Raw genomic sequence first — 23,363 nt, 5'->3', positions numbered from 1 at the left:
TGTGTGTGACGTACTATTAATGTAAAGCACTTTGAAAAAATGTCCTTTCAAAAAAAAAAACAGGACAGGAGGAACAAGGAAAGAAGGAAAGGAGCAAGGGAGATTTGAAAAAGAAAGAGGATGAGAAAAGGAAGGATGAGATAAACAAAATATCAAATGAAGGCTTAAACATATGTGAGCAAACGGAAGGTAAGGAGGTATAGGAAACGAGAAGGAGAACAAAAGAAAAGAAGAGAGGAAGGAACCGAGAAAGGAATGAAGGGAGCGAACTCTCATTTTCACGTCGTCGCTTCTGTTGTGCAGGCTCGCTGTGCGGCGCGAGGGTCGTTTAGTAAACGGAGACTCGCGCAGGCTCGTGCTCAACCTCATCGCACGCGGCTACATTCTTCAACACAGTGAGATTTAACGTTACCAAACGCAGCGCTTCACAGACAAGCACCCAGGCACCGAGTCCGCCGACAGCCAACCCGAGCAGACGCGAGCAGCACCCACCGCACACAAACCGAACGAGGACCATGGAGAGCGCAAGCAACTTGTCGGATAACCGGAGCCAGCTCCCCGTGCTCTCCAGCAACAGCAGTTTCTGTGGGAACTTCACCGACAGCAACATCAACAACACGAGCTTCGCGGAGGCGCGATGCCACGGGGATCGCGGACTGACCGGCATCCCGGACGACGACACCAACCCGGTTATCATAGCGATCGTTATCACCGCGCTCTACTCCATAGTGTGCGTGGTGGGGCTGGTTGGAAACGTGCTGGTCATGTATATCATCGTCAGGTAAGACAGCAAAGTACTTACAAAACACTGTGATAGGCCTTTTGCACTTTTTAAACAGATCCTTCTTTAACATGACTGTACGCGAGAAAGGACTCTATGGCAACCTGTTGCAGTATTAACCATACTGTAGCTACATAAAAGAGGGTGTGTGCGTGTGTGTGTGTGTGTGTGTGTGTGTGTGTGTGTGTGTGTGCCCGTGCGCGTCTGTGTGAGACCATGTGAATGCTGTGTTGACAAGGCTGCCAGCTCAGCTTGCCGTTCGTGCGTAAAATGCCTCCAGCCTCGCAGCAAGTTCCTCCAGCGCGCAAAAAGCCAGCCGCGCGAGGGGACGGTGGGGAAATGAGCTTTGCGCAACAGCAGCTACAACAGAGGAATACTTCATGTTCCCTCTGTCTGTTTCATCCACAATACCATTACTAGACTGGAAAATGGCACCGATGTGACAACATGCAGCACTCCCTTGTGAGGGCTAAACAACGTCATGCACCATGAATCCAGTCAGATTCTGCTTGTCTTCACTGTTGCAGTGTCTTGTGTTCCCTTGTTTGTAGCTTTGCTTATTCTACTTCCATGTAAATTAGATGAGTGGTTAGAGAATGGTTTTGGAAATGCAACTGATGTGTTGAATGTTAACCCAATGTCTTGCTTTAGACTCAACTCCAGCATTACTGGTTTTGTACAAAAGACAAGTAAATTGGTGAGTATTATCCCTAAAACTTATCATAACAACGTAAAAGACGTAAACTACGTGTTCCAATATGTCTCCCATTCCTCCCCCCCCCTTCTTAAATCTAGGCCACTTTCAAGCCGAATCTGTTCGCTCACATGTCGACATCTCATTAATTGATATTTAAAACTGTTTCAAACAAATGTTAAGCTGTCAAGATCTCATTACAGGAGGAGCTTTTATTCTCTTTAATAACCTGTCATAAGAAGTAGGAGATAATACATGATGAGTGGTGCACAAATGAGAAATTTCACTGGCCACTTGTTCTTTTCTTTCTTCTGATCTCACAGTCATTTTACACACTAAATTAACCTTTTTATACTTGGAGAAACAAATTGACTAAAAACACTTGCAGGTGGAAATAACTCAGTATTAGGAAAGTCTATCCTTTTAAAAGTCTCACATAAGCTGAAATCTCCCAGTTTAGTACACTGCTATTAAAAATGGAATGAATAACTTAAATATAGTTTTGTGTTAACTTAAGCCATAGTTGCATCACAAAAAGCACCTATTGTGCTGATAACATCAGCCCGCTGAGGTGGATTTCACAGGTGGTGCCTTTAATTACACATGAAAATCTGACATTTATATTGACTCGGTGCTCCCCAGCAGAAGCTACGTGATTGTAGATGAGCCTCTTCAGGTAATACAAGTCGCTTGGAGGAGGAGAAGGAGGACAGAAAAGGTGAGAGATGGACTTAGAAAATAGCTGCATGGAGTGGAGGCTTGAGGGGAGAGAGATTGATGGTGAGCAATGAGGGAGCTGAGGAGGATGGAGATGAAAGTGAGAGTGGTCCGCCTTCGTTTTTCCACCTTGTGATTACCCTCTTTGTAGGTCTGGTAGAATCAGTGAGGAGTGGCTGACTGGAGGGTTTGCTGTGCTGAACTCGTCAGACAGGTGCTTAAATGGCTTTGGAATTGAAACGAGACCACTCAATTGTATAAATTAGAGAGTTAAAAGGAGAGAAGACGTCTCTATTTGTATTTACTTCTCTATTACTGCTATAATATATCATCATTACTTTGTTCCACCTATTATTCTCACTTCTCCACTATTTCCAGAGCAGATGCAGCATCAAGCAAATGCTCATTTGCCAGACTGCACACATCATCCCTTTCAGTCTGAGTGCTTCCCCAAATAGTTCTGTTTTGCTAAAGAATGCAGGCCGAATGTTTTCTACCCAAAATGACTTACAGCAGATCTGCCCGTCGGGCCACTGATGGAAAGTATTGGAATACATTACTCAAAGTAAAAGCGCTGTTAATTTAAATACATTTTACTGACGTAAAAGTAAAATTGCTTGTGTAAAAATGTACTCAGATGACAGTAAAAAGTAGGTCTGTTGAAATGTTACCATTTTTTTAAGGAAGGGTATATGATGATGATGTTATATGATAGAACAATAAATTATAGAATAGTTTAAGGCTATAATATAAAATGCATTAACATGCATTAGAATGTAGTACAGACTAGTGGGACTACATCAACTTTGAACAGCACCACAGAGCCCTAATGTCCAAATCAGCAATACATACTATTATATAGACATTTGCAGCCTGTGAATACAACTGATTATTAATTATAAATATACAACCACCTTCCTCATTGTAGCCTCAGTAGAATTAGCCATAAATTAGGATAACAATCAATAAAATTCGGCCAGGAGCAGAGCTTCGATTGACTGCAGTAAAATTTGAGTTTTCTTTTTTTTTAAAGGGACTCTGGTGCTCAAAAACACTACTACTGTTGTCCACAGGGGCCGCCAAAATCAACACAAAATGAAAGTAGCTTTCAATAACAAACACCACATTGCTAGGCAGCACACGTTCTTTGTGATTATAATTTATGTTCAATTTCTTTGCTCATTCATTCTCAAAACAATAATATAACCAGTCCACCCAGCCTCTCCGTCCCACTGAGCTCTTCAAGATTTTCAAACACTTTGAGGCTGAATTAGCGCTCGGCAGTCACAACTTTGACAGGAATTATTGTCAAAACAGCAGAAGGGCCTCAGACACTTCACTGAAGGTACCGGTTCCTCAGTGAATGTAGAAGTCGATGCTGGAGGATGCTCTGGTGCTCTGGTGCTCTGGTGCTCTGGTGCGCTGCCCTTTGGTATAGAAACGACAGCTAATTATTTTCTGCTGCAGCTCTTACTTTGTAATGGATGACATTTGAAATGTAGTGAAGTACAATACTTGAGATAAAAAATACTTCTGTACAAGTAAAGTCACAGATTTGTAAAAAGAAATACTAACTAAAAGTGCAAAAATCAAACAACAACTTTGTTATAGTTTCGGGGGTGAATGTTATTCAAGACTTCCACCACTGCCACTTCCATAGCAACAAAATGAAGTGGACAACAAAGGGAGAGCACCGAGCAAACAGAAGTGAAATCACCTTTTGAAGCATAACTTATGCGCCAGCATCATTTAAGGATGGGATTTATGTCTGCAGCTGTCTGGCAAGGGTGTTTATGATGTATGAGCTGGTATACAAGCTTGCATTATGAATTCCAAAGTAGTTTGTCTACAAAGCAGATGATAGATGTGAGGGATATTACTTGAGCTTGAGCTCTCTCATCCGTGGATGTTTTGTGGGAACAGATTTAGAGCGACATACCCGCCCCTTGCCTACTCTCGACGGTGATGGAATGGTACTGACTCAACCAGCAGCGTGTGTACGTGTGCAGGCATTCATGAAATGTTTTGTGGATTTCGACTGAATGAGACTTTTCGGGAATTGACCTTTGCTGAGCCCCACGCCCCGCTGCTACTCCGTCAAACTGTCAGAGCTACCATGGAGCCCACACTGTCACTAACTGCACCCCCTGCATAATTATAATACATTTTTTTTGATTGTGAATTCAGAGTGAGGCAGACAGAAGGTTTTATGCGTTTGAAGGATATATATTCAGGATGTCAAACCGATTCAGCTGTGAAAACAGTTAAAAAAAATATAGATAAAAGCTAAAGCCTTCAGATCGAGGTGTAAAAGTGAAGCACCACATCAGCTGGTGATCGAGACAGAAGAAATGAATGAAATACAGAAACAACACTGTTCCTGTGAACCCGGGTAGGTCTATACACGTTTACAATCATTAAAAAGCAAAAGCAGCATGTGTATACATTAAGTATACGCTAGTTAATCATGCTAATATTAGCACCACAGGTTTTTATGTAGAAATATAACGTTTTAGAAACGTATATATCTCCTTCCAACCTCTCCAGATAACGAGTATCACAATTACACAATCTTTAATCCTGACTAGCTCGAAATTCACAAAACCAGCCAAAAAATGAGGAAAATCTGAAGCTATTGAATCAGAGTCTGGAGCAGAGCCGGTTAATTGTCGGAGCTGGCTGATTCTTCGCTATGTTTGGCCAGTCTGCCTTTGAAAAGGGTCAATTGGGAGGAAGGTAAATAATGTGTCTCATTCTTCTGAGAACCACAACCCATCAGGTTCTTTAACATCTTTGTCTTTCTCTCTTTTCTCTGCCCGTATTTTGATTTTTTTTCTCTGTCTGTCGGTAGATAGAGAGTGAACAACCATTCAGATAATGACACACAGTGAGTATTTACTGTTAAATGGAAACGTAGTCTTGAACTCTTCCTCCCACTCTACAGTCATGGCCTTGAATGCATTCTTACGAGATTAAATAGAGACATCGGTGGACGAGGGATGTTTTTTTTCAGAGCACTGACCTAACACTAACCTTAAAGCCATAAAACATTTATACCTCACTCGTTATCTCTCTGTCCTTTTGCTGTCTCCCTGTCCCGTGTCTGGTTACCCTGCACTCACATCCGTAAACTTCTTGGGAGCAAACAAACACAAGCAGAGATCTGCATGCTCAATTGGAAAAATCAATTGCGGCTGAAAAGCAAACTGCTGGGTTCCACACGAATATGCTGCCAGTTCAGAGTGCTTCCTGTTACCATGGAAACAACTGGGAGGCGTTTTGAGTATAATGAATGCAAAAGGACGTCACCCCCCCCCCAAACCCCCTGCCTCCATCCACCATCCAGCTAGATGAGCTAGAAGAGCTTTACCTGGTTGGTCACATTCAGCAGCCGAAGCAAGCTTTGGGTGTTTTAAGAGGCTTTTGAACATCTGCACTCGCACTGTAGCAGCACAACAACTGTGACCGTGTAAGATCCTGTTACCTCTTCACAAATTGTTCCATGACCCTGCTCTGGGATATCAGAGTAACTTCTAAACATGTGTCCAAAACTCAGTCGCATGAAATACGATGTTATGATGAGCGTCAACACAATCTGCTTCACTAGACTAATGTCACAGATCCCCACTAATGTTTCCCTCTAATGGCTTTCTGGCGGCTCCCGCGTCCCAACATGAGAAATGGTCCCAGGCTGAGTTGCAAACAACTAACCGGCAGTCTTTTGATGTGCTGTCGACAGTCAGGTTAATGTCCTGCAAAAATAAATAATCTTAAAATCATTAAGTGCTTGTACTGAATGTAAGAACACAAAAACATCTTCAATTTAAAGGATAGGCTCACATTCTTTCACAGTCCGTTTTAAAACAATAGTAACCTACCCATATATACAAAGCAATTTCAATGTAAGTGATGGGGGGGGGTACAATCTTTGGTAAATCTTGCATAGATGACTTCTAAAGTTTAGCTGAAGTTAACAGTCTGACTCAGTCTTTCTTTTCAGTACCAATGTCCTTTCAGCCAACGCTCAGCAAGAAAATACTGTGCATGGACGCACAAAGAGAGAAATGCATACTAAAAAGACAATGACTGGAAGATAACCACTTCATTTGTTACTCAGACTGCGGAAGCCTCCTATTTATTTCAGTTGAACTTCACAATGGATTTTTACAGGACTGCGGTTTTGTGCCCCATCGCTCACATTGACGCGCTTCAGAAAGGGATTTCTTTAAGGCCAGTATGGACAGGAAGGATGATTATATAAACAAAAGACTAATCCTTTCAATGTGCACACAGGCATGTGAGTTTTGTTATAAGAGAGGCTTGCAATCCTTTATATCAGCCACACTTGCACACTATAATTATCAAATACAATTAACAGGAGGTTTGTGGCATTAAAGAGAACGTCTTCTCCCTCATTAGCACAAATTAGTCCCTGGTTATGCTTGATATTTTTTCCCATTGCATACAAATCAACGCTCTGGATCACTGCCTATATTTTAAAGCGTTTTTTTGATGACAGGCTTTTGAAAAGATGCTGGTTGCTTGAAAAGTGTGGATGCCTTTTGTTTGTTTTCAAGTACATCCTCATGCATGACAGACGCGTGTTCTTGTCACGTGACTGTGAAGACATAGACAATGTAGGAGCAACCAGCCTATGGATTTCCTTTAGGTAAATACAAAAGAGGTGTGAAGATAAACAGACTGAACCGACAGCAGCCGTTTGTGCCTCCAGCAGCTCTGAGCCTCTTTCAGAGTTGCATTCCTTTGTGTGTTTTTGTGCGCAGTGCACAGTGCTTGGCACATCCTTCTCTTTCCTCTTCACAAGCTGTAAACATTTGAGGCTGGGCACTCTGACCTCAGTTTTCCAACATATGCACAGCGCTGAACATGCAGCTGTTGTGGTATATGGCCTTGATTTCTGTTGTCAATAACAAGCGGGCAGCTCGATAATTGCTGTGGATTTAATGCTGTAATTACTTTGTTTGCTTTAGAGAACTGACAAACTCACCTGGCACAAGTGAGTCGAGGAAAATGTATTCAGGGTTCAACCTCCACCTCCGGGTATAATATAACTATCAGATAATGAAGATGAATTGCTTGACTCGAGTATTTATCAAAAAGGAAAGAGTTTGACAGCTCACTGTGAGACTCGGAGAGAAGAACATTCTGTATGCGGCTCCTTCTGAATTTCTCCCTCACAGCAGGGTGGTACAGAGCTTTAATTTCTTGTTGGGAGACAATTATGAGTAGACAGTTCAGAGAGGCAATTAGTCTGTCCTTCCTGTGTGTGTGTGTGTGTGTGTGTGTGTGTGTGTGTGTGTGTGTATGAGTAATGAGTTTCTCTTAACACCACTGGACACTGCTGGAGTCTGGATTCAACAGGAGGTCTCTGTTGAATCCAGGAAAAAGATCTGACAGAGAGACCTAGAAAGAGAACATCACTCATTCATGACCTGTTTCATAAGGTAGTAAAACCTTCACAATTTGACAGACCTTGACTGTGGAGGCTGAGGAGATCACTGGGAAAAAGGTATTTATTCGAGGAATGTGGCGATGGCCACTGCTCTGCTCTCGAGGAAGTTATAGACAGAACGAAGGAACGATGATTAACCAAAGACGAGGGAACAAAAGACAGATTTAGTCTCTTTCTCTACTTGATCAGTTATGGGTGCTCACGGCTCTTTTGTCCATCTGTCAATTACAGAGTGACTCACACACCTACCCCCCCCCATTCTGCTCTTTATGCTCTATGACAGGTATGGTTAAACATGTCCTTCTTCATGAAGGCTGGCCTTTCAAAGCAGCAGAGGGTGACGCAGATTTGTTCTCCAAATAACTTTGACGGTGTTGTTACACCCCACTACTAACTGTCTGAAGTCTTCTGTATGTCTATATAACAAGAAGGGCTTACTGGTGCCAACGTGCCATGGGTGAGCAAACCAAACAATCCAAAGACGTGAACTGATGACCTCCGCCACAGTGAAAGTTGTTGCTTGCAAAATAAACTGTGTACAGCAGTCGCACTTATTAAATGTTCGTTCAAGACCGGTTCCAAGGGCACGAAGAGACCATTTGTAGATGGTCTTCCGCATATTAACAAAAGTGTTCCTAAGCAACAAGCTGATGAACTCTTCTTGAGGTCACTGCTTTCATAACCAGCATCACAGAGGGTCTGGCTTTGGCCTAAATTTGTTTCGTGTGATAGAAAACCATTATAATAGAATCACAACGAAGTGGGCAGCGACTTTCAAACCCATGAGCAGAACACAATGCAGTGATTGTTAAATACATGTGCTGTGTGTGATTTATGCCATTGTTAGAGATTTTTCCATTTGGAGGCTGTTTGAAGTGTTTTGTATGCTGGATTCAAGCATCTCTCAACGAGGCCAAGTTAGGGTTGATGTGGTTTTCATTGCGAGACAAAAGTGTCCTAAAAAAAGCCATTTACAGGTCCTTTTTGAACACTAACACCTCATAACATGAAATCACTTCCAGACCAACAACATTTTAATCACAATTTTTTTCAAATCTTAACTGGTTGTTTTGGATGTTTTTTGTCACACAACAACATACATACTAAAGGCATCTGTTAATATGAGACGATGTTACACGACATAAAGAGAAATAGGATTCTTCCGTTAATTAGACTGCAAAGAAAGCCACGAAGCTACAAGAACAAGAGAGAAATTGTGACAATTGTATCCCAAGTGATCAAAATCTGTGTTCAAACAGAACAAATTACAAAAGGAAAGATAGAGAAAATGTGTGTATTCAGCACAGATGTAAAACTGATTCCAGAACCAGAAATGTCTGTTTTTAAAAGCGACCCAGCCATTAGAGCAACAGCCCCTCAAAATGTCTGTGCATGTCCCTGAAAGTAATTATTATGAAATGTAGAAAGTAGCTGTGAGTAGTTTGTGTATGCATTTATTTTTTTATATGTTGCAACCAGTGGAACATGTTGCCACTTTAAAAATACTCTTTCCTGTCGCTTCAGTATTTTTGGCTCCAGACCCTATTTTTATTTCACTTCAGCCAACCTTTTTGCACGTACTGTATCACCGGTACTTGAATGAAAATAGCAGGTGTGCTTGGTTACTCTTGTTATCAAAGAGATTTGAGAAATGTCACTGGATGTTTCGATACATTTAACTGATATATTCTTTCTTATTTCTCCGCACATAAAGCTGCAAAAAGCAACTTTTGAACCCAGACGACAGGATGACTAAAACAAACTCATAGCAATTGGAACATTTAGTGTATTAACTTGTTATGGCTAACGGGCTAGCAACTGCCAACTCTTTGACCAGGAACTGCTTCAACTGCTTGGTGCAAGTAGAATCATGAATCGCAGCCGCCAAGCCGTCGCAGCCTAAAGAATGCCTTGCCACCCCAGCTGCCGCCCCCATTTTTGGGGCAATCCAATTAAATAAATATACATGAAGAAATGTGGATGGAGATTTACAAAACTCTGATGTCTGACTGAAAGAGGATGCAGCGAGAAATGACCCACCTTGCTCCCTGACTTGTTTCTTCCGGCTGTCGCTAGCCGTCCCTGCAGCGGGCGGCAGCTCCGTTTTCTCGCACACCTGCTAAAAATGTCTGCTTGCAAACAACCACTAGTGTAAATACAGAATGGCCACAGGTGGATATTGGCGGGTTGTTTTGTTGAAGCGTGTTTTGTTTAGGATTTTCCGCAGCTGTACCGACGTCTCTGAAACTGCTAATTCTGCAGACGTCAACGTTTTGGACCAGTGCAACATACAAAAATGCCCAGTTTGTCAAAGCTCAGTACCTGAGAGTCAAATTTAGCACATTAATGTAGATTTAATAAAAAAATAAATAATAACACGTTTATTAACACAAAGAATTGAATGGTATGTTATGTAACATTTTTAGGCTAAGTTCGTCTTATTTTATGTATGTCAGGAAATTTCTGAAGAGGTCCATTTGGCAAGAAAACAATGTATTGATTTCTAATGCCACCTTTTGCCATTTCTATTCAATGCTTTACTCATGTGCCAAAAATGTTTGGAGCTAAAATATCTACTTTGAGGCTTTTTACCAAACAAATATTGATAAATGTGATTGTTTGCTATTTTATCAGAGTATATTTATATTTCTGCCACTCCTTGAAGTCTCTAAAAATACTGCCTTTTATTATAAACTGCTTTTCTCTTTTGAGCTTTTCTATTTAAGTGTCTGCCCTTTGAAGCTTTCCTTGAGAGGTTTAAGTGTCATCATGATACATTTAAAACATCTCTAAGAGCCTTTATATCAGTGTCAGACTAAAAGTGCCATCTCAACCCGTCTGCAATGGACACTGACAATGTGTGTGTGTGGAGGAGCCATTTACCGCCATTAAAGGCCGCAGCATCTTCCCAGTGGTGCTCTTTCTAATGACTTCCATTTACTGAGATGATTTCCAAGAAAGAAAACACATTAATTGTGGCTTGCTTCAAACACTCGTCGCCTGAAGGCATGACAAGTAGAGACGTTTGTATCTCCGGCGGACGCAGCTTCAATCATCCTGGACTCACAGCGGATACAATAGAAACCAAAGGCGACTCAGATTCATGGCAAAACATATATGTTTCAAAACGTCTCTACTGTCCATTCATGATACGCTCTGTGTTCTTGTTCTTGTTTGTATGTAAGCACTTTCTTTGGAGTACTTGTTTATTTTTAGCCATGCTAGCAACATGGCTCGTTGGATTGCAACGTTGGTCCACTACTTTGGTTCTGACTGGAATACCTCAAGAACTATTGGATGGATTGACATGGAATTTAGCACAGACTATTCATGGTCCCAGATGATATCTATTCACGCTGGTGATCCCCTGACTTTTCATCTAGTACATCTAGTTTCATCTGGTTTTCTGTCAGATTGCGGTTACTACAACCCCCTAATGTATGTATTATAATTAGACATAATCATATGTTAGGGGTAAGCGATACGATTATAGCCTATATATACATCAAGATGATATAAATTTTTGCAACACTTTTCATACCATAGTGACTATGCCTTTGATATCTCTGGGTGAATGAGGTCATCGTGGGTTATGTTGCAAATCAATATGCAGGACTTGTTCAAGGTAATATTGGATTTTACATGATCACCGATGTGATAGAGAACCTTGATTTGCATACATACAGTAAAAACACAAATCCTAGAAACACATGCGCAGCAATCAGACATACACGCATTCACATCCATCATGCTCCCCATAGAGTTAATGGTCGGAGCCAGAGGCCTACAGATGTGTGTTCACATGAGCAGTCTCTGTTCCTGCACTCAGGCATCAATGGTTTATCTGCACCCAGCGGGAGCCCATGAATCATACACAGGGCCGTACCTACACCGGCGAGCATCGCAGACCGATGATGAATTATGTTTATCTTGCCGGGTAACAAGGGCCATGAAATGAATCAGCTGCTGTTCCAAACTGTTGACCGCAAGTGCGTGGGTTTCTTGGGATATTTGTTGAGACATAGTGACTACAAGTTTCTTCCAAATATAGATAAACAAAGCTCCCACTGGTGTTTATGGGGTAGCTTTAAATGTCCCGCCATGTTACTCGTCTCTTAATATCTGTTAGCATTCCAAAATTATCAATTTGACACAATAAACACAGCGCCAGACAACATCCACTAACGATGAGCAGGTCATTAGCTGTGATGTATAACAAATCCTGATCCAGTGTTTTTTTCTACCTCATTCAACACAAATTAATAGCCTCGGCTCTTTTTTTCCTAATCACTTTGCTTTCATGTTTTATTACCGGGCGGTTAACTAAATCAAACTAAAACTGAATTATGTTTTTGAAGGTTTAACATTCTTATGTGTGGAGTGGAGGTGATATACAGAGGCTGATGTTGAACCCATTAGACAGCATCGTATGAACGTGAAGTGAACATATGAACACTAAAGAACATCCAAATGCTCGAGCAAACCTTCAGCACAACACATACATGCAACATGTATTTAGTTTTGGACATATATATATAAACACATTAAAGACACTTCTTTCTGGTCACTGTTGGACATAATGTATTTTCTCTCCTGCCTAGTTGTCCCATGTGTGTTTACGTCAGTCCAAAGTGTTTCTGTATCAAACTCGAGGCTCGGACATTATTGGCAGCCAGAAATAAATGACAACAGCTATTTGTTATTGAACAGCTGGGGTAAGACTGGTTAATCCCAATGATATACACAGAGCCAATGAAGAGTTTTAGTGTCCAAACATGTACGTGAATAGTGTTTGAAGTGTAACTTCACCCCCAGGTCTAAACTTGAAATTTTATGTAAATCGCAATATGGAGGAGAAACCTTTGTTCAAGGCGAATAGTTTGTCAAAACACCATTTTAAGTTAAATATTGTGCTGCAGAAATGTCTTGGCATACACATCGTACTCTACAGACAGAGGAAAACATTTTTGTTTCATTTTATTATGATTTTCAATGAAAATGAGAATAATGATGTAAATATTAGCATTCCTTCTAATATCACTAATAGCTGGATTCGGCTATTAGTGCAGTTTACAACTTTTAGAACCTAATAATTTAAATAAGGGCTATTCAAGTGTTCGTACTGGGAAGTTGATTTACCTAAAAAAAGTTACAGACACCTGATTCCCAATGTAAGTCTGTGAGAAAAAGTCTTTCTGAGGCCATGTCATCAAATGACGGACCTGGACCCGGGAGTGATGTAGAGACCCCGTATACGGCTCTGGTAGCGCAACCTGCCAATCACAAGGTAGCCCGCCCTTAAGCATACCCTGCTTCATGGTCTATTTTACTCTAAATGGACCATAATTTACTAAATGAACATTGTGCTGTATTGAAGAAGACTTGAAACTAGAGATTGAGACCATAAACTCTTGTTCACAATGTTTGCTGACGTAATAAATCAAGTATTTTATCGTACACTTCCATAACATCTGACGTCTTTTTGCAACCAGAGGAGTCGCCCCCTGCTGGTTAGTGGAGAGAATGCAAGTTTGAGACACTCAATTGGTTTAACTTTTCAGAACCGGACTCTATCTCAGAACTGGCCTTCTATGATTAGGGCCCATTTAAAACAGTAGATTGTGTTTTGAGTCATTTTCAACAAGAAATGGTGAATGGTGTGAACTCTTAGTGTTGTTTCTTTATTATTTCTACATTTTTCAGAAAACAAACACTGCATCCCCCATCCCAAAACCTGCCCTTTGGGTGAGTTGGGCTCAAACAATTATTATAGCATAATATAGCAATATGTAATAAAAAAGGAAAGAAAAGAAAATGATTTATTTGTTATAGTAAATATATCCAGATGGACAGTACTGAGGATTTTGTCCAGGTGGTCATTCAGATTCCCAATTAAGTGTACGCATGTTCTTGAAGCTAAAAGTCCAAGATCAATATATATTTCCTTTTGAACTTATCTTAAGGGTCTGTGCCAAGTAAACATATCTAGGGAGAAAATTGAACATCAAAGTGAAAACACAACAATATTACACTAATTGCACAGCAACAAATTAAATCAATTGCTCTTCTGCTTCTTACAGCGCCAACACCAAAAATCACATCTCAGAGTTCATTCCCGGGTGTGTCATCTTCTTTGGGCAGGCTCAAAAATATCAAGATAAATAGTGGATGGTAAATCATATTTTTACTTGTAGAAGATTACATTAGACTTGATAAACCATCATCAAAAGGTCACTTTTCTAATTCCTTAAGTCCCCATCAATTACAATGTTGGCTAATTGTCTATCCTGAATATTAATGTTCATTAGTATTCTGTTATATTATTTTAAAAGCATGTAATTGAATACAAGATAAAAGATTGAATTAAACCGGACAGTTCGAATATCATTATCATTAGTCTCCCAGGAAACAAAAATGCCTTGTGACTCATCATCTCATTAATTCGGTCTTGTTATCGATCAGAAAGCCACTTTGAAGATGTAGGTTTCATTTCAAATAAGGAATCAAATTATGAACATCAATCATTTCATTTCCTGCATTCTGGGGAATTGTTTTTGTATCAATTTATGGTGGAAATGTCATTATTTATGTAAAGGAAAACAGTATTCAGGCAGCAGGTGACAATTAAAAATATAAAGATAAATCCTTCCTTCTCCTTGCCGAGTCACAAAACATTTCCTCTTTTGTTTGGGGAAGTAACATCTTCTCTATTCACCTCAATGATACACTGAAAGCAAAACTAATGCGAAACACTTATGATTAACCATGAATGTCACTGGCTTAGTTCCACAATTCTGAACTTCATCATCTCCAATAAAGCGCAGCTCAAAGCTGCTTCCCCAAGCTTTTAAGAAGTAAACGCAGCGACAGAGCTACAGCTCAGAGGAGAGCACTGTTCCATAGAAAACGTTCAGATAAAAGCATGATGGTGGTAAAAGCAATTATATTCTAATGTTAAAAAAGAACACCTCAATGCCCCCTTTTCAAAGACATTGCTGCAGGACCCCCTGACGTTATCTGACCTGACGTACCGCCAACGTCAAGAAATGCTACCCTAAACTTATCGCCATAGAAAATTCCATTCTGATCAACATCACTCGAGGGCCCAAAACTGGAAAGAAAAATTAATTTTGAATAATAATGGCCATCTATGCTGTTCCTGTGTTTCCACATTACAGTTTGAGCAACAGATGAGGCTCATTGGGGAGCCAGGCTAGAGGTAAATGTAATTTTCTTTTCAATAATTTGTCATAAAGTGTCCACAGAAGATATTATTGGGTTTTCAATCAGGGTAGGGGTAAAATCTAAGTTTCTTCTCATAATTACATTTTTTTTGCCAAAATGGCCACATTAAACTCTCTTGAATTTGCCCACATTAAAACAACCAATTCTCAACTGCCCTACTTCTTATCGTTAAAATTAGGAAATGAACACTGTTTTCAAATGATTTGTATGAACGTATGAATAATGCATCGGAACAGCCGAGATTAGGCGGATGTTTCTCTCGGCTGGGAGCACTTATGATGAGTTTGTAAAACCAGTTTCTTATCAGTCTTTCCACCGGGATAATTTACTATCATTGTCAAATGCTTTTTTTTTTTTTGTTCATTTAAGCAGAAATTAAGATGGATGAGCAACAGAGGCAATGATAAGGCATCTAACTCCCCCAGGTGGGAATCACGGCTAATGGGTTGATGGAAGGCTATGAATTATACATGATTTCACTGAAAGGACTGTTTTGGGTGGTTTTAAGGTCCATTACTGCACATCTATCTGCCGCCTCTACGCTTCAGTGGTCCAGGAAACCGTCAAATCAAGGCAGTTTGGAGGCAGATTGAGCAATTTCTGTTTTCAAGTGTTGTTTACTCATAGCTGAGGCTTAATGAAGATTTACTCTGTGTAGCTGGTTACTTCTGTCTTGTCTCTCTTTGGCTTCAATGTCACTTTCTCTTCCTGTCAATAATAGGCTGACAATTTGCTGTAAACATTTCTATTTGTGGTCTGCTTACTGAAATATAGTGAAACAACGTTCTGTGGAATTTTCTCATCAGGAGTTTTCTCTCAAAATGAGACACCATCCACAGGAGATATGTATCTGCGAATGATACGTATCAAATGATTGCTCCTGGCATAAAAATGAATAAGTAATATTGTGTCAACCACGCAACTCTGTGTTGCCAATTAATAAAACACAAGTAAGTCAAGCAAAGCACAAATCATTTCTTTCAATATCCGTGCATTTCCACTAAAGCGTGATATTTTATGCTTATCAGTTCTGCTCATCAACCTCTATTCCTTTAGTCAAATGTAGAATCTGTAGGTAACGGAACAAGATTTTAGCAGAGAAAGCAATCTGGTTTCCATTTGTAGCTATGGTTTGAGGAAGATTTCGCTTTCTATTGGTTCAAAATTAGATTGTAGAGTGCCTACTTGGGAAACAATCCTGTTGTACGCATTGTCTCTCATCTCCAACTCCATTCTCGCATCTCAAGTTGCTCAGTGGACTGTAAACAATGAGCAGCACTCAGACAAGGAAGTCTTGGCCCAGATATACGCCGGCTACACCGGAACTCCAGAAATATATCCCTTTACCCCCGCGGCTTATCTGTCGTCAGAACGATAGCCAATGCTTTCCGAGATTGCCCACACTTAAACTGTACTTCGGCACCCTGGTATACCGTAATACCTCCCAAGCCTAGAAGCAAACCACTGGTTTATGGACAACTGTAGCTGACAGCAGGGACCACCCAAAAACTAAACATTTTTATTGACTGATGTTACTATCAGCAGGGACAATCCAATCCAATAATATGCCAACCAGAATCCAATTAAAAAATGTCCTCTTTAATTATTAATTCCACTGTATATTTAGAAATACATCAGCTTTCAGAAAGTGATGAAGAAATCTTGCAACAGTATGTACTCAAAGCATTCTGACAAGACCTCAAGGTTGAAAAATTAATTAAAGCTGAAAACTCCTTAATTAAACAACATATTCAGTTTTTCAGACAAGACGAGGCCATTAAATGTTGATACGCGTAAGCCTCAGACAGGCACAGGAGAAACACAAACTATTGTATCATCGGAAATTATCTCCACCACCGGCACACTACTCAGTGTAGGGTGACAGCTTTCACTGCATCTCAAGGTGTCTCGGTCCCCGTTCAAATAAAGCCTGAAATAACAAACACACTAATCTGTCAGTGTTAAAGTTAATCAAAATGTAATGAGCTCACTGTCATCTGCGGTTAAGAGGATTTGGGATTATTGAGGAGAGTGCTGCAACAAAATAGCAGTAAATTACCTCTCAGGTAGAATGACAGTAGTGGTTCAATAAAGCAAAGGCAAGGGGGTGTTATGCATCACTGTCACTTTGTGTATCCAGATTAATTTAACAACATTATAGCAGGGATATGTGTATAAGTAGTATGTATGTGGAATAGGGCACCGGCAATGTTAATTGTTGCGCTTTAGAGGTTCTGGTTGGTTGATTTTGTTACTATTTAAAAGAGCCAGGCCAACTGTTCTAGTTTCAAGTTTCTTTTAAGCTAAACCAGCTGCTTGTTGTAGCTTCATATTCAATGAACAGAAAGAAGAGTGGTATCAATCATCTCATCTAACTGTCTCGTACATGGGAAAACATTAAACATCCCAAAGTAATTTCTTTGTGATGTCTTCTAAAACCTCAAGGAATCTGGGACTTTACTCCTGTGGACAGCGTCTTTTAAAACTGAGTCATTAGAACTGATTAAACTAGACGGTTGCTATTTCAAAATGAGCTGATCGCTGAGGCAAGGGGCCTGAATTATTCACAAAAACATCCTGGGTATACGTACGCCGGGTTCAGCCCAGCTCATGAGGCACATTCTGCTCTGATTGCAACATACCTGGAGTAACAGGGGCATTTCAGCTGTGTATTCAAGTTCTGCTAATGTTGCTTGAAAGGAAGGTGTTGCATGGTTGAGGCTGTTCTTGTGCAGAAACATTTCAATAATTTCTTGGCACTATACTTGTGTCCTTGTATTCCCATCTTCTGTATGAACGTCTTTATTGCTGCTTTCTGGATAGTTTCCAGATCGTTGTGAGTGCTGCTCCAGTGGCTCAGAGACATAAAGATAACATTAAGAAACTTTAACATTTTGCTTGTGATGATTTATTGACTGATATTTGCACACCAGTGTACCAGGTATATTTTGGAGTTTAGGTGGTATAAGTCAGAGAGGAGGCCTTCCTCTATCATCATTACCTCAAATGAAAATTTAAAATACTTATTTACTTAGTTTTGCCATGTTCTGTGCCATAGCAAACATAGCCTATAGAACGTATAACTTACATTTGCTAACAGTCAGAATTTAATTGTATTTTTATTTCCACATGAGCGCTCAACTTTTCGTGAGCAGCAGCGTTGACTCAAAATGACTGCGACCACTCAGAGAAATGACTGTAAAGAGACAAAGAAAATACCAAGAGACTCAAAATGACCACTCAGAGAAATGACTACAAAAAGACACAAAATGAGTACGGATGATGCAGTTTGTAGTCAGTCTGGGTCTTGCTCCTATGTAGGAGCAACAGGGGGCGTTTTACATGTCTCTGCCGGGTGTCTCATAATGAATCCATGGTTTCTGTGCAGATACACTAAAATGAAGACCGCCACCAACATCTACATCTTCAACCTCGCTCTGGCCGACGCCTTGGTCACCAGCACGCTACCATTCCAGAGCGTCAACTACCTGATGGGGACCTGGCCGTTTGGAGACATGCTGTGCAAGATGGTGATGTCCATCGACTACTACAACATGTTCACCTCTATCTTCACACTCACCACCATGAGCATTGACCGCTACGTCGCTGTGTGCCACCCGGTCAAAGCGCTGGACTTCAGGACACCGCGTAACGCCAAGATTGTCAACGTCTGCAACTGGATTCTCTCCTCGGCCATCGGGTTGCCTGTAATGTTCATGGCCTCCACCGCTGTCACTCGTAAGCATGTGCACACACAAGCACTATACCTACACTGCAAGGGTGTTTGAACTTTGCATAAGATACCCTTTAAATATTCAGGATCTGATGAATAACTAGATATACTGTATATCCTTTATGACAACCACGATAAATAGATGAAATTAGCTTCTAGGAAATTGTCTTGACGCTAATCCCAACATTTTTATGGCAAATAACAGAAATAAATCGAATATTGAAAGTGATCAACTAAAAACGCCGCATCCAACTCTCAAGTAGCAACCATACATAACAGTGCTTATTTATTTTTTTGTCCTTGGTAGACAATGAGTTCTACAAGGTCTCGCTAAAAAAATAGAAGCGCAAAACAGGAAAAAAACCACATTGAGATCATTCATTAAAAACAAGAACCTTTCACAACATATTCCTTACAAGAGAGAATGAGTGCTATGTTTTGTGTATGTCATTTTATGTATTTGTCTCTCTGGACCCTGAGTCTTAAATAAAGTCTATCTATCTATCTATTCACTGCATTCCAGCTTTAAAAAGCAATGATGTACTCCAGCAGGCTCTATAAAAGGAGACAACCCAAAAGAGTTGCTTAAGTTTTTCTGTTGCACAAAACAGCAATTAAATGCTATATGCCTCGCTGGTGACTAATATAACTGTCTGCATAGTCAAGAGGCTACCTGCGGAGTCAGGCTTCACCTCTGTGTAATTGCAGAGGTAATGGAGAGAAAACCGCCACTGAAATAGTTCAAATGTGACCTGCTGTGATTGGAAGAGAGACAGTAATGAGAGATTTACTGACTTCGTGCAGTTGGCATGGTACTAAAAGATCTTGCTTTAGCATCACAAAACATAGTTTTCAGACATGACAGTGTTTTTTTTATGGGCATTTTTATATCTTTATTAGAGATTAACAGTGTGACAGGATGACAGGAAATGAAAGTTGTCAATATTTACTGACGTTTTATAGATTATTATTATTATATAATTTATTGAATAGAAATAATTGACTACTCAAAAATGAAAAATATTAGTTGCAACCCTAAATACATTGTGTACAACCACATTAAGGAAACACATTTTAGAGGAAGGAATCACAGATGTTTCAAAAGAGCTAGACAAGTGAAAATAAGAGTTGATACCAACAACTAATTGAAAAATTTCTCATGTGGAAGTAATGACTGTTTGCATCTGTATTCATCTGTGATTATATGTCTCCTCACCCTGCACAGCCTCCAGCATTGTTGACTGCAAGCTAATATTCCCCCACCCCTCCTGGTACTGGGACACCCTGCTGAAGATCTGCGTGTTCATCTTTGCCTTCATCATGCCCGTCCTCATCATCACCGTCTGCTACGGCCTCATGATCCTCCGGCTGAAGAGTGTGCGCATGCTGTCGGGCTCCCAGGTGAAGAAAAATCTCTTTTTCGTTAACACACTTGAGCCAATAAAAGTGAATACAGTGAGTAATTCTGTATAGGCTTTTAATTAGGTCCAAATGGAGATTTTAGAATGCAAGCTATAGTGATCATTTTGAGAAATCTTAACCGTTTGGGTGTACCAACTACATGGCCTGCGCTATTTACACAATAACTAATTGATTTATCTTTCAGAGTAATGAAACAAAATACAAAGCTGCCCAGAGCTTGCATACAAATACGGTGCACTCATTGCTCTCAGGAGAAAGCAATTAGTGAAAAACAACTTAAGCCTGAGGTTGTGGCTCAGCTTTAATTCATTGCAGTAATAAACGAAAAGACCCAACAATATTTTGAGAAAATGTACCAAAGGCTGGCTCCGAAAAATCTTTGTATTCTAATGAAGGTGTACTATTTTCCGTTGATACAAATGGAAAAGCGAAGTGGTAGCAGAAATGATTTGTTCCTATACTCATGTCTCTTCAGCCTCTTTCTTTGACCACTTTCCTTCCTTTCCATCATCCTTTTACATTTCTCTCTGCCTTTTGATCCTCTCCCCTTTACTTCTCCTCTCATCCCCCTCTAACCATCTTCTCTCCCATCATTTCTCTCATCCTCCACTCTCCTCTGTCCCTCGCTATATCTTCCCTACCTCGCCTTTTCTGCTCATCTTGTACTCCCACTTATCCCCCAACACTAAACCGTCTACCTCCTTCACATACACATACACACACACACACAGGAGAAGGACAGGAACCTGCGTCGAATCACCCGCATGGTCCTGGTGGTGGTTGCCGTCTTCATCGTATGCTGGACACCTATCCACATCTTTGTCATCATCACAGCTCTGATCAATATCCCCAGCTCCACGCTGCAGACTATCACCTGGCACTTCTGCATTGCCCTTGGATACACCAACAGGTTCGCTCGACGCATCAGCCTTAGACAAATATATTCACTGTCATATTGAAACTATTAGTCCAAAAATTGCAGGAGATACATTCTTAAAGCGTGGTTAAGTGTTGATGACAGGATGCTCTTTACACATAAAAAGATTTGTAAAATTTTGTAGAATTTTTGATAATGCACATTTGTTGATTCATGGTTTTTTACAATGATTTAAGTTAACTTGTAGTTTTCACACCCCACATTATACTGTAAATAATGGTAACATTTCATTGCAGATTTTTAAACTGTAACCTTGTTTTTGTCTCATGCAGCAGTCTGAACCCGGTTCTTTATGGCTACCTGGATGAGAACTTCAAGCGTTGTTTCCGTGAGTTCTGCACCCCGAGTCCCTCAGTGTTGGAGATACAGAACTCGTCTCGGACCGGAGTCACTAGCCGCAAGCTCCCACAGCGCGAACACAACAGTGCCAACACAGGAGATAGGTCCAATCAACAGGTAGATATTGTCTGTGTGTATACATACCAGTACATCTATCTGGGAATGAATTGATCAACACGTTTGGATAGACGCTTATTTGCTTTAAATGAGAGGATCAACTCTCTTGTCTGTACAGTAAATATGATGCTTCAACCAACAACTGTGCTTAGCTTAGCATAAGTCTTGTCGTCACCATGAGGTTGCGAGGTTGCCAGACTGCAAAGATGTCACTTTGTCTGGCCGAGAAATAGTCAGGCACATAGCCTTCCATAAAACCACACATTGTTTATTTGTGAGCATGTAAGCAGACTTGTTTTAAACTTTTGGACAAAGCAAAGCTAGTTGCTTCCCCCCAGTTTCCGGTCTTCATGCTAAGCTAAGACTTAGCTTCAAATTTACCATTCAGACATCAGAGTGGTATCAATCTTCACTTTAGGTGAATGGCGGTGAACAGCCATTCACGTAAGGGTAAATATAAATATACTGCATATAAGGTAATATAAACTAAACGTCTCTCTTCTCTGCAGGTATGACTAGCCTTGGAGGGGTCGTCGGTGGATTCTCGCTGTTGTGGCGGCATTGCCAACGACGATCTCAACTCAGAGGTCACGCAGGTCACCACGGGGCTCTGAGCACACAAACACAAATGACACGTACATACAAACAATCCAGGACATGACTGAGACGCGAGAGCACAGAGCATTTAAACAATGGTTTTCCATCTTAACTGCAGCGCTGCATCAGTGTTACTGTTACTGACTGCATGGCTTTTACTCTGAAACAGATACAGAAACGGGTCAGGACTCAAACAGAAAACCAAGACTCCTCCTGAAGGAAGACGCTTTTGGCACTAAATTGTGCATTAACGCTATTACAACTTTTAGTTTTCATTATTATTATTACGATAACAATAAAGAGTGCAGTAAACCAAGACAGGTGTATAGACAGAGCTATAAAAGACGCTCAAACAAGACACTTTTATGATGCTGTTTTGCTGCCACATTGATCGAAGCCTAGTCATCCGAAATTCTCTTGGTTGTAAAATAATTAATCAATTAATTGTCTTATTTGCAGAGTTTATATGACTTCCCTCCAATATGTCACTTTTCCACCAGAAATTTTCGTTTTGAATTGTTCATACGTGTGTGAGAGGACAGTGTAAGTAGTCAGGACATGTGGATTTATGGATGTTACTGCACGGTAAAGGATCTAATTGGATTTTGGACTTGTGTTACCGAATGGCCAAAGGCTCTGTGGCTCTCCCACCACATGAAGACATCACTGGACAGGAAGTGTTATTCAAAGTATTTTACAGCTCCAACTGTGGTTCTGATCCGACTTCTGTATGGATTCCACTAACACCGCTCTCCATATATTGATCTGCACAGCGCCATGCTGGCTTTGGTCACTTCAGGAAGACTGACTGTTTTGACATACGCCTGTGCTCTCTCCTCTCAACCCACCTAACCTTTTGTTGTTATTTACTGCCCCTTCGGCCTTCATTCTTTTCTGTTCTTTCATGTTGTCTCTCTAAAAAGTGTTTACCCTTTCACTGGACGTATCATTGTGTAGACAAACAGTAGAGCACTGTGTGTCCTCTCTGCTGAATTTGATAAACTTCTGAATGTACAGAAGGAAAGCCAGCTGTGTTTGTCACACTGGATCCTTGTGCTGAACTGTGGATCCTCTGAAACAGCAAAGACAGTGCATTAGCCTGTTTGCACGGCGCAAAGAGCATGTTATTGTGACATATAATGCGACATATGGTCCTACAAGTGTATGATTAACTACAGCTTAACAGCCATTACACCAGGTATGGGTTTTAATGGAGTCACTTCTCCTCTTAAACAAGTGAGCCAAGCAGGATTGTAAATCTGTTGTAACCTTTAGAATTGCTTGTGCTTACGTGTTGTGCTGTGTGCT

At 40.5% G+C, this 23,363-nt stretch overlaps 1 protein-coding gene across 1 annotated transcript; it reads left to right on the top strand.

Annotated features, from left to right (window-relative positions):
• Window positions 1-515: 515 nt before the first annotated feature.
• Window positions 516-22,907, top strand: oprm1 (opioid receptor, mu 1). Its single transcript, XM_076075694.1, has 7 exons — window positions 516-781; window positions 18,299-18,648; window positions 19,869-20,044; window positions 20,797-20,975; window positions 21,275-21,458; window positions 22,689-22,732; window positions 22,829-22,907. The coding sequence occupies exons 1-7, from the start codon at window positions 516-518 to the stop codon at window positions 22,905-22,907; spliced, it is 1,278 nt and encodes a 425-aa protein (XP_075931809.1).
• Window positions 22,908-23,363: the final 456 nt, after the last annotated feature.

Source organism: Anarhichas minor, unplaced genomic scaffold (assembly GCF_050575085.1).
Source record: "Anarhichas minor isolate MPS153535 unplaced genomic scaffold, ASM5057508v1 ptg000054l, whole genome shotgun sequence".
NCBI classification, from domain to species: domain Eukaryota; kingdom Metazoa; phylum Chordata; class Actinopteri; order Perciformes; family Anarhichadidae; genus Anarhichas; species Anarhichas minor.
Note: the sequence above shows the minus strand (reverse complement) of the source record. Positions and strands in the feature narration are given on the sequence as shown.

What these genes read in the sequence shown, in the direction of transcription:
- oprm1 (XM_076075694.1), top strand. Translation starts at nt 516, where the DNA reads ATGGAGAGCGCAAGCAACTTGTCGGATAACCGGAGCCAGCTCCCCGTG. An exon ending in GCCCTTGGATACACCAACAG is followed by an intron (nt 20,976 to 21,274) that starts GTTCGCTCGACG and finishes TGTCTCATGCAG; the next exon opens with CAGTCTGAACCCGGTTCTTT. An exon ending in GAGATAGGTCCAATCAACAG is followed by an intron (nt 21,459 to 22,688) that starts GTAGATATTGTC and finishes GAATGGCCAAAG; the next exon opens with GCTCTGTGGCTCTCCCACCA.